At 41.6% G+C, this 11,586-nt stretch overlaps 1 protein-coding gene across 3 annotated transcripts; it reads right to left on the bottom strand.

Moving 5' to 3' along the window:
* Window positions 1-1,395: 1,395 nt before the first annotated feature.
* Window positions 1,396-11,485, bottom strand: eif4enif1 (eukaryotic translation initiation factor 4E nuclear import factor 1). Of its 3 annotated transcripts, none has more exons than XM_027007881.2 (19): window positions 11,411-11,485; window positions 9,917-10,065; window positions 9,704-9,777; window positions 9,362-9,486; window positions 8,925-9,199; window positions 8,144-8,342; window positions 7,877-8,034; window positions 7,072-7,210; window positions 6,795-6,971; window positions 6,438-6,712; window positions 5,095-5,178; window positions 4,686-4,866; window positions 4,294-4,379; window positions 4,047-4,183; window positions 3,885-3,960; window positions 3,470-3,590; window positions 3,044-3,376; window positions 2,698-2,859; window positions 1,396-2,529 (listed from the first exon to the last, which is right to left on the bottom strand). In XM_027007881.2, exons 2-19 carry the CDS (start codon window positions 10,004-10,006, stop codon window positions 2,333-2,335), a joined length of 2,889 nt encoding a protein of 962 aa, XP_026863682.2. In that variant the 5' UTR covers window positions 10,007-10,065; window positions 11,411-11,485; the 3' UTR covers window positions 1,396-2,332. The 3 variants fall into 3 exon arrangements, with proteins under 3 accessions (XP_026863682.2, XP_026863683.2, XP_026863685.2); XM_027007882.2 differs by having other exon boundaries at window positions 9,917-10,062; window positions 11,411-11,481; XM_027007884.2 differs by having other exon boundaries at window positions 9,917-10,062; window positions 10,722-11,471.
* Between the last annotated feature and the right edge of the window lie 101 nt (window positions 11,486-11,586).

The following is an 11,586-nucleotide window of genomic DNA, read 5'->3' as shown; positions in this document are numbered from 1 at the left end:
ATAGACGGTCAGCGATAGCCTAATACTTTGAGGGTAAAAAGTCCTTTGCGGTTAGGCTACTTCTAGAATAACAGTTAACTCAAAGACAAATGCAATATAATTAGAAATAGCAAGTCCATACGTATCAACATAAGGTCAGTTCCATTTCATAACTGGAGATAGATGGCAGAACTAGATACAAGAATCATGGATATAAGGACCGTTAAGCCTGGGGCTGAAGAGTAGAGCGCGTCTGTATCTGCCTAGTTGAATTTCCGGTGACCACGTTCTTCTTCAGCTATATTTACAGCAAAACCCATCATATTTTAAGAGATTAAATTGATTTGTGTTTGCATACCAAATTGTCAAGAGATTAACAGACATTCTGAAAATGAATTGAGTTAGCTCAAGTGCACAATAAGTGTAACAAAACATGGGGCAGGGAAGTACCATACTTTACATTAAAACTGAAGCAGTATTTTCTTGCAATAAACAATAGACCTTTTGAGAATTTCAACTATTCAATTAGTTACACAGTCAAACATGTGTTTATGAATTTACATCACATACCCTATGTAATATCCATGACCTTCCTATATTCTTTTTCTTGTCTGACTCAGCCAGCTGGCCATTTATAACTGTAGCTCTGAAGTGTTAGTTAGCAGAAAGCATCAAGGGCTTGTATTCACATGTAAAGCAACTAAAATGAGCAGATAATTACATCAAGCACTCCCCTTGGAAAGTAGAATTAAGGAATAAGAATTTCCTCAACCTTCAACTTTTAGATTGTTTGGACTGTATGAAAAGGGCAGCAGTTGCCTTGTTTTAGGAGCTACAAATCTACACTCCCCTCCACACCATCCTGATTAAACATCTTTGACTTGTGAAAAGCTTTGAACACATTAACCACATCTGCCTTGTTAGATGTCAATACACAGCTCCAACACCATTTACACTAATACAAACCCCCCCCCCCCCCCCCCATCTTATACTGTTGAGTCATGCCAGCAGATAGAGCTGTAGTCAGGTTCAAGTAGGCACTTTATGAACAATATTGAAACACTTGTTGGCAAGAGGATACTGAAGCTTGTTAAGCAAAGATGCTATTCAAGGGGAAATAAATGTGGCATGAAACAGGTACACCGTATGCAGCCTAGGTCTTAGGTAACAAATCTCATGCTAGCAGGTAGTGTAATGGTATATTATAAAAGTGATATTTAGCACTAAATGTAAAAAGACAAGCTCAGACAAGGCACTTCTTTCCTCAATTAAAAATAAGTACATTTTGATCTCATTTAGAGCACATGTACAATAGACACTAGAAAACAGTCACTGATGTGTCATCTCGTATGTTAGGGAAATGGCACAATGACAAGTCAGACCCCCCCTCCCCCATTAACAAAAAAAAAGCAAAAAGAAATTGTGAATTTTTTATTGAACATTTTAATTCCATTTGTGCTTATTTTTAAATTAATAGCACATTTCCTTTAATTGATCCCCTGCCACCCTAAAACAAATGTGATCAAGAGCAGTGCTTTTCTTTCAGTAACGAAAACATCCTAGGGGAGAGGGGTAAGAGGGAGGGGAAAACAGAAGGACGGGGGCACATCCATACTGCAGCCCCTTTACACTCAGTTCTAGCAGGGTCCAGCTACTCTTGTCCAGCGAGAGATTGGGCTTTTGGATCAGGGAAGCATTGCTCCTAAACATGTAGGCATCTCCAGTCCAATGAACAAGTAATCAGTAGTGCAGCCTGTTCTCACAGTCCAGGGTGGGAAACGTGGAATCCCACTACTTGTGAAACACGGTCAGCTAAACAAAAAACAAAAAAAAAAAAAAAAAAAAAAAAAAACAAAAAAAAAAAAACAACAACCCCCCCCCCAAAAAATTCCCTTAGCAACCCTCACCGCAAGCCTTCCCCACTGCAAAACAAAAAAAAAGAGGTGGGAGAAGGAAGAAAGAGGGGGGCCAAAAAAAAAAAAAAAAAAAAAAAAAAAAAAAAAAAAAAAAAAAAAAAAAAATTCTAATCCAAATCCCATAGTCTGTACAATTCTGGCCTATACATCATTTACCTAACTGAAAAAGTACAAAAAAAACACCCCAAAAAAGATAATTCACTACAGTACTTGACAATAGCAACAGGACAAAAAAAGTCCAGAACTTGCCTTTTTCCCCCCCTTTCAGGCCTTTTTAACAACTATGAGCATCTGCAAAGCTTATGACAGAGCATGTAAAACACGCAGAGCTCTGTCATCTGTACATTATCGTAGAAATTAAAGTTCACATTTTTCAAATTACACAAGGCAATGGGGAAGAGCGGTCGGTCTTTACTCTGCCGACTGGCTGCGGGATGTCACTGGCGGAACTCCAGTTCGTCAACACTGATTACTTTAGTTGAGGGCATAGAAGGGAGGGGTTGCTGCAGCACATCAGAGCCAAACCACTTGGCCAGGCCTAGAGGTGGACTCCCCACTCTCCTCTGGGAGTGGTTTGTCCGATGCGTGCCATGGCCTTGTGACTGAGGGGTTCCTGTTAGTCCTGTGTGCACATCTGTATAGACAGAAGCACAAAAGGCAAAAATCACTATCTGCACAATTTTTAGTCACCAATTCTTTTCCTTGTGAGACTATGTACTTGTAGCACAAGTAGACAAAAAACCCATTAAAAAGGAAAGTGGGTAACAATTTGTCCATTTGACAAGTGTGTCTTGGTACTTACTCGGTCTCTGTTGCTGCATGACTGCTAATTGCATGTGTGTCCCAGCAGGTCGGGGGGGGATGAGGGGGTGACCTGTAGTGCCCAGTGGATACAGAGGCTGGCCTAGGATTGCAGGGGACAGACCTTGCAGTTGGGACAGATCCACAGTTTGGGGGAATATTCCTGTTCAGACAAACAGACTTAAGAAATCCAATTCTATTGTATTTAACTCCAACAACAAAATTACTAAAGAGAGCATAATTATAGTTTAATAACATGGAGTGTAACCCATGACAACTGAGCTCATATCACAATCCTTTAACAAAGCTACATAAAATGACCTGCAAGTCAAGGACAATTCACAAACCTGTTTGTAACAATGCAGGTCCAAGCTGCTGGGGCTGTATACCTTGTGCTAGCATCCTTTGTACCACACTGGGATGCAGCTGTGGTGGTGGCGGTCTCACCAGTGGGACATGAGACAACAGGGGCACTGGGTAAATGGGCCTGGGGAAGGTGGAAGAGGCACCCGGGGACAGTATAGCAGGAGTGTGGTGCCCAGTGCTGGAGCTGGGCCTGGGTCTCTCTGACTCTTTAGAACGATTCTGGGCAGAGACCGGGGTGGAGCAGACCTTTACCCCACTTGTCTGAGACCCACTGTTGTCTACACCCTCAAGGAAGGAGCTGGGGGAGGGAGTGCCTAAAAAGCCAAAGAAAATGGTAACTGCCTGTAGACTGAAGAAAAAAAAAAAAAAAAAAAAAAAGTCCATCAGAAAATTACAAAGAATCTCACCTTCCTGCGAGTTAGCAGTGTCCTCTTTGCTTCCAGGTCTGCTTGTTGGCTCATCTCTACTCTTCTCTTTTGACTCGTACATCTTTTTTATCACTGAGGTAGGAGTAAAGGATGGGGACAGCTGCAAAAAAACAAAACAAAAAAAAACAAAACCCCCCCCAAACCACACCAAGACTTGTATAACTGGACATAACATAAAACAAGAAATGACCATTTACTGCAACAAGGGGGCATTTCAAGAAATATTCCAATGCTAAACATCCACCCAGCCCACAGAATTGAAAATAAAAGCATTAGAGCCAACATACTGAATCAGGAAAACCTTTAATAAGTCAGTAGGAATAAACAAGATTATTGAGAGGCAGGGCAGAGGAAAAATATACTTTTGGTTTTCTTGTCTTTGCAGTAGACTCACCATACTGGTCACTGCACCAACAGGTGAATTCCTGCCAGGCAGGTGGGGGCCAGGGGACCGGATCATCCGTGGCTGTCTACAATACACAAAATGGAGCATGTGAACCACTTAATGTTTCTACAGATAGCAGCTCTACCATGGGAAATATACATAGACTGATACCTGTTCCGGTAGGCCTTATCATGACCATGCTTATTGTAGCCTTGTTGATACTGATGGCGAGCTTGTACTGCTAAATCCTGCTGAAACATTAAGGCATCCAATTCTGCCTGGTCTACTCCCATTGACAGCATTCTCATCTGAAACCCATGCAAAATTTCACATGGTGTCAAATATTTTTACAAATTGGATTTCTATGGCTTTATGCAGCCTGCAACTGCAGTATTTGGAAAATGCTTCAAGTTCTGACCTGTTGTGGAGTTGGTACAGGACTTCTTGGCCGGTGCATCTCAGGAATCTGTTCCCCAAGCATCTGCTGTGGACCAACAGGGAAGCCTGTTTGGAAACCAAACTGAAATGAGCAAGAAGTTCTAAAGTGACTGCAGCAGCTTTAACCAGCATGCATTTTAGAATCAACACAGGAAATACATGGTCATTAGGCAACCATTAAGTTTTCACAAAAACAAATCTGAATACAACATGTTCTTATATGCTGTAACACATTGTGAAGAGACCCTCACGACCAACATTTATCCCGACTGCAACATTCGGCACCAAGTCAAGCGAGCTGAAGAACTTCATGTTGACCGTCACATGCAAAACAAGGACAGAGCAACATCAGCAGACTGTTGGTGTTTGTACCTGTTCCTGGTGGCATGCAACCTGTGTAGAAGTCCTGAACAGGAGCCCTCTGTGGGAAAAGAGGGGGTGAAGAGCCACGCTGGGCCATTAGGCCAGAAACAGGTGGGGCATCAGAACTTCGCAACAGTCCACTCAGAAGTGGGGAGCCTGCCCGTGGAGCACCCTGAACACCTAACAGCTCCTATAACAAAGGAAAGAAAATGAGCCCAAATGATTTATACAAATGCTATTTAGTCCTAGGACTAATCTGCCATGGTGAGAAATGCGTTTAAGATCTAAATGGTTAAGAAACTACAATTTATCAGAAAACTTGAACTTAAGTCTTTGAACATTCATTTTGAAAAAAATAAAAATAAAAAAATAATCATTTAAAAAGATGAGAAATGGTCAGCTTTAGATGAAAAATCACCTGGAATATGTTTTTCTGCTGTGTGGCAGGTACCGTAGTCTCAGGTAAGGGGCTCAAGGTCGCAGGCTCTGACGACTGCTGCAGCTGAGCACATGAAGAAAGAGGGTAAGAGATTTAGAACCAAGCTTGCACTGCATGTACCAGTCTAGTGCCTCCCCAGTCCAATGTGATTTGGCATCATTCATATTTTTCTCCCAGATGCATCAAGCCCTGGTAGCAAAACTTTGTTGCCAACACCATTTTAACACAGGCATTCAGAACTCCATTCGCCAGTGAAAAATAACTAGCCTGTGAGCATCACTGCCCTAGGAAATAAACAATCTGACAATAGGTCCCTCATTGCCATCATGGAAGCAATGCTTCAGCTAACAGTGCCTGCAAGGCTGCAAGATACACTGTCACGCGTCATATTTCCACAGACTAAATGTTATTTAAGCTTGTCCTCCTAGTTACTTACTCTGCCATCTTAGAGACCTGCTCCATTAAAAAACACACACCAACACCCCCCCACCAAAACATACTGCTATAATAAAGACAAATATTGGCCAAAAGTTTGGTTGAGCTCTAGTCCAAACACTGTAGTTATCCATTATTCTGTGTTTACCTTGAGAGAGACTCAAACAGGGTGGGGGGAAAATGGGGGCAAAGAAAGCTCTTTTAAAGAACACTGGATTGCAGAAATCAAAGACACTACATCTTATTTGCTCCACAATTTGAGCTTGGTATTAAGGCTGCAGTGAAAGTAAAACAATTCTAAAGATGAATCTTCAGGTTTTGCTATAAACAATTCTAACAGCAAAAAAAAATTATTTGAATAGACTTGTGGTCAATCAACACCCTATATATGCATACTGATTGTAATCCAAAAGACACCCTCATAGGTCACCAAGACCCAACCTCTAGTCTGTCAAAGAAATGATCAACTTATTGTCAAACTGAATCGGTGAAGCAAAACTAGCTCAGTTGCTTCCAGTTTAATAAAACATCCAGAATTTTAGCGCAATGTCAAATTGTTTAACAACAAAAACCATAAAATCTGCCATTTGGCATTTCCACACATGCATGATTCCAATGCAAGCAATTCATATTCTCAGATACAGAATACAAATTTATGCCCATCATTAATCTATCCAAAAACATCTAATAATTGATTAAGAAACTTGCATCACAAGCCACATTGACAGGTAACCACACACCTATAACACACATTACAGCATTTCTTCCTTCAGACATTTCACACATTCAGTTATTCTTGCTCATTTGCAACTTTACCTGATGCTGAGCAGTGTGCAAAAAGAGATTGTACATGCACGCACACGCCAAGTATGGGTCGATACACTTACGCTGTTCCCGCTGGCCTTGGGGTGGGTAGGTAGAGTCCCACTTGCCTTCATGCTGCTGACCAACTTGTTGAAGGCAGACATATCAGGATCGCGTGAACGCTGCGCGACACCTGAGCCTCCAGTAAGCGCCTCTTCCAGGTGCTCAGCCATGAAAGGCGTGCCTCCGCCCTGACTCTGCAGCTGCCGTGAAGATGGCTGGGGCCGCTCAGTGTGAAACTTCAGCCCCTTCAAACCACTCTCCACCTCCTCTAGTGATAGCACCGCCCCAGAGTTAGCTTTAGCAGAAAGAAATCACAGCATTAGGATTCTGTTAAAGGTAAAACTAATATTTCCAAGTTTCTGGCAGGCAGTACTCACTGCTCTCCTTCAGACGGGCCTTGTTGGCATTCAAGCTGGAGAGAAGAGGCTTAAGGTCAACCTTGGCTTTGTGGAGCAGCTCCAAGATATCCACCTTCTCTTTTCGCTCCTCGGAAGGAATGGGGGTAAAATAGGCTGAAGGACCCTGGCTAGGTGAACTACCAGGGGGGTCTATACCTAAATGTGCATACACACAAAAATAAGGCATCCGTATCAGGCTATGTTTTGAGAGAATTAGAAACATGTAGCGGTATTCTCAGCAGGGTGAATTATTTACCTGCTAGTTTCTCCAGCTCTTCGTGTGGGGTGGAACGCAGGCTGCTAGAACGACTACCAGAGGGACTCTGATTACTAGAGAACCAGCGGCTGAAACGGCTGGCAGTGACTGGCCCTTCACCAAGCACATCTTCAATCATCTGAAAGATGGATTGATGGGGCACTTAGCAAGCGTCAGAATAAAACAGACAGGAAAGGGTAATGGGGAAGGGGTGGGGGTGAGGATGGAACTTACATGATGAAAGCTTGCAGGCTGTTTACAGCAATGAGGGCAAATTTCAGAACCATGGGTACCATACACAGCACACAAATGCCTCATTAACCAAAAGGTTCTATTTATTAATTTTTCTATCATTACTGAGACCACAAAGCTTCAACACAGATTCTTGAGCAATAAAGACTCATATCGAGGACATATCCAAACTATACCTAACCCGTATTAGTGATGGGCATAAATTTGTATCAAATTATCTGGTCATCTGCCAAGAGCTCAGCCTCCAACAACAGTTTTGAGCAAGCACAAACCAAAGGATCACCACACATCTTCATACAGGAGTAATCCAACATCAAGCACAGAGCAAAGATAAGCAGGACAGATGCAGAAGCATACAAAGCATCCTAGATTCATCAAGTGGATGGTGAAGGAGGGGGGGTGAAACAAAAAAAAACAAAACCACACAAACAAACCAATAATCAAGATGCCCCAAGTGTGCATGGCTGAGGTTTTTTTTTTTTTTAATTAAAAAATGCAAACTATTCACCCAAATCCCCAGCACCCTAAGCATGCAGTGTCCCCCATATCTTACCGATGCCAGGCCAGGCATTGTTTTCTCCAGATTGAAAAACTCATTGAAGTCAAACTCTCCAGGTGTTTGCTCAGGAAGAACTGAGTGAGGAACCTCCTGATCAGCTCCTGTCTCTTGGACCACCCGTGGCTCCTCAGAAAGACCACCGTTGCACTCAGCTGCAGGAGACAGAGCAAACAAGTGATTAAGCAATCTTGACGACTGTTGAGAGAGACGTGCAAAATTTGAGAAATAAATTGTCACAGATGGAAAGATTCCACTATGTGCCTTCTTTCACAGATTCGGCCCTCTTCCTGGAGCGCTTTGACTTCCGCTTGTCATCCTCCAGGATCTTCTCATCAAAGCCAATGAGTTCAATGGTCTCTGACTGACTGGTAGGTCCACCAGAAAACCACTCTGGCTCTTCCTCAACATAAGAGTCATTTCTTCTCCTCTCACTAAACACTCTTTTGTCACCAAAGTCTCTCTGAAATTAGAGGCATAAAGTTACATAAACGGATACTTGGCAAAAACCAAACAAGACATTTTTCCTGAGACTGTATTTAACAGCAATTAGATATGAAGTCATGCCCATTTCCCTTATGATTATTACTCTCAACACTCCTATTCTTGTGTATTTCCCAATAATTAATGGTTTAACATCCCAGACCAGCACCACAGAAAAACAAAAATGCCTTTTCCCTTAACAACTTTATAAGATTAAAATTTAGGCCAATCAAATCCATTTTTTGAATACCAGGATTCTTGTATATTCAGCTCTTCTGCTTAGACATTTTGCATATAAAATCACCAGTACCAATCAATAATAGTTTCAGGAATGAACACTGGCTAGGCAGACTCCACAACAAAACGTTTGTACTCCTGGTATGCTTTACTTGACATATGACAAGTGATCTAGTCAGAGGAAGGAATTGGAAGGAACAGGAGCTGCAGCAGTTCACAAAAAAAATAGCCTAGTAGGATTTTAATAGCTACTAGCCTTACCCATTGCATGATATCAAAATATGAAACGTATTGCAAATATCAAACAGGTGGACAGTCACACTACCCTAAATCTCTTGTCCTTAAAGTCACGCTCTCTCTCTCGTTCCCTTTCCTTCTCCACCCGAGCATCCCTCTCGAAGCCACGTGTCGCCATTATGCGGCCACTTCCAATACGGCGTGTGCCTCCCAGGCGTAGCGACTCATTTTCTTTATTCTCCAAGGGGCTGATGGGACGCCGAGTCAAGGCAGCAGGTGCCACTTGGCAGCCACTTCCAAAACTACGGCGCTGTGGACTAAGAACCACCTCCAAATCATCTTCTTTTAGACGCTCTCGTGGGTCTAGAAGGACAAGTATTTTTTAAAAGTATGGAAGTTATCCCATTCTTGCAGGGGGATATGGCAAGGAACACTATGAAATGCATGCTCAGTGGATGTTAGAAAAAATAGGCATCAAAACTTAACTATTAAAAATGTTGTAGCAGTGTCATTTCACCAAATTACCTGCAATTCTGCGTTTCAGTGGAGCCCTATCCTCAGCATAGTCTCTTTTGTATCCCTCCACTGGAGAGCTGCACTCTGATGGGTACAGGGAAGCATGCCATTTTTCTGGGTCCCACACCCCATCACTATGGGCAACAAAGACAGGTTAGCTCCTCAGAGATCTTTACAACTTTCAGAAGGACAACTAACAATCAGACAAAGGGCTTTGGGCTGTTATGTAGAGCAAGAAAACGCATGCCAATTCCATGAAATACTGATCATAACCAAAATCTGCAAGAACATAAAGGAATAAAGTGGCACCACAACACATACTAATTTTACAACCTTTGTATAAAATATCACCTGTCATATTTCTCGGACAGACACTCCGGTCTTTCATTAGAGATTGGTAACTGTTTGATTTCCAAAAGCTCCTCCTGTGAAAAATCAAAATCACTTAAGTAAAACTTGGATTAAACAAGACTAATTTCATTGTACCTTTTAGAGACATTAGATACAACATGAACAAGACTAAAATTGGCCTTCTCATCTGATTAAACTTGAAACAGTAATGACCTTGGTGTATCGGTAGGCAGAGGTTACTACAGAATCCTTCACTGTTTTATCTCCATTTTCCTGATCCTCTATACAGGCATCTTTTTCCATGACTGAGGCAGGAGGCCAAACCAAAGTATGGCTTCCGTATTAAATACTTGAAGCACCTGCTGGAGAAAAGTTAGGGAATCAATTCAACCAAATAGACCAAGATCCTTCCTAAGAAAAACGAAAAATTAACACTAGGCTCATCAATTTTAAATGTGAACACAAACTGAGAGGGAAGTTCAGCATAGTTTGTTGTGCATGTGCCCTGTGAAGTGCAAATCTCGGATAGCGGATTTGGGAATTAACGCCCCCCCCAGAAATGTACGTTTCTAATAGTTTAGTCAGGCAGGCCGTATACCAATTGCTCTGAAAATATTTGTGAATCATTATCAAGGAAAACTATCGTGGCCATAATGTTATTTGGTCAGTAGAATAAAGTAAGAATTAAGAAAATAGACTAAGCGTTATACTATTAACAGTGCGTAAGCCAATTTGTTTGTTGGGAGTTTATTTTTCACTTCGGACAAAACAAACTTGAGTTCGCCAGCCATATTAGTTAGCTGATGCCTACTAAGCCCTATAGCAATAATCATTTTTCAGCAAGGTGCAAACCTAATAATTATCTGACTATTTTAATAAATGTAGAGAGCTAACTTGGTAGCATAAGCAAGCATGTGATTGGTTCAACTAGCATCTTCGAATAAAGTAACAATACGTCGATACAACTATTGGTAGCAATATTGCCTTGCTATTATTTATTTAAAGTTATTTAACTTACCCGATTCTAGACAAAAAAAAATTAAATGTAAAAAAAAACAACAACAACAACAACAAAAAAAAACACCCGGCTTCTCTCTCCCGATGCTACAACTGGCTAGCTAGCTAGGCTATCTACATTAACTTCTGGTCGTCACTGGAGCGTGCTCAGGCAATTCAGCAGAACGTGGGTCTGGTAGATGTTTAATATTCGGTCTAAGGTTAGACAGCCAGGTTAGTTTGGTCACTTTCCAGGTTGTGAATTGGCTGCGGCAGTCCTGGCGAAACGTTTGAGAATAGCGTAAACGAGCCTCCAAGCAGGTTAGCTAAACACTTAACCAAACCAACGATGTCAGTTAGCTAGCTTATTTTCAACTAAAATCAAGAAATCCAATTCCTCGTCTATCCTTTTTTTTATAGCGCTCCGTTAAACAGCAAATAACATGCATCCAAGATGTTTTCGCAGCGTTTTACTATTGGTTATAAACTACCGAAAAACAGCCAAAAGCTATCCGGCTAACTTAGCTAGCTAGCCAGCCAGCTAGCTAGCTAATATGCTAGCTAGCCAGCTAATTTATCAATACTCACTACCAAGCCAAATGTACCCAGAAATTGAGTTAACAATTTAAGTACGATAGTGAGTTTGCGTTAATTTATACAGAATATAGAGTTCGGACCCTCGATTGAAGCTGACTGCAACTATAATTGTACCTCAGGGTACTTTTTTAATAAGCTCTCTCCCTCTTTGGTCTTTCTCCAGTCGCTCAGCGGCGAATTTCTTCTGATCACTACAGGTTCTGATTGAAGGCCCAATCAAGGATTATATAGTGACCACTGCTGCCTTCGTTAAAATAAAAAAAAATGCACGCATTTTATTTTCTGTGTGT

Source organism: Electrophorus electricus, chromosome 3 (genome assembly GCF_013358815.1).
Source record: "Electrophorus electricus isolate fEleEle1 chromosome 3, fEleEle1.pri, whole genome shotgun sequence".
NCBI lineage: Eukaryota > Metazoa > Chordata > Actinopteri > Gymnotiformes > Gymnotidae > Electrophorus > Electrophorus electricus.
This window is presented reverse-complemented; position numbering and strand designations above follow the sequence as displayed.

Bases quoted from the DNA above. Each gene is read 5' to 3' on its own strand.
- eif4enif1 (XM_027007881.2), bottom strand. From the start codon at position 10,006: ATGGAAAAAGATGCCTGTATAGAGGATCAGGAAAATGGAGATAAAACA. The intron at 3,377-3,469 runs GTGAGATTCTTT...TTGGCTTTTTAG, and splicing joins CACTGCTAACTCGCAGGAAG to GCACTCCCTCCCCCAGCTCC. The intron at 2,860-3,043 runs GTTTGTGAATTG...TTGTCTGAACAG, and splicing joins ACCTGCATTGTTACAAACAG to GAATATTCCCCCAAACTGTG.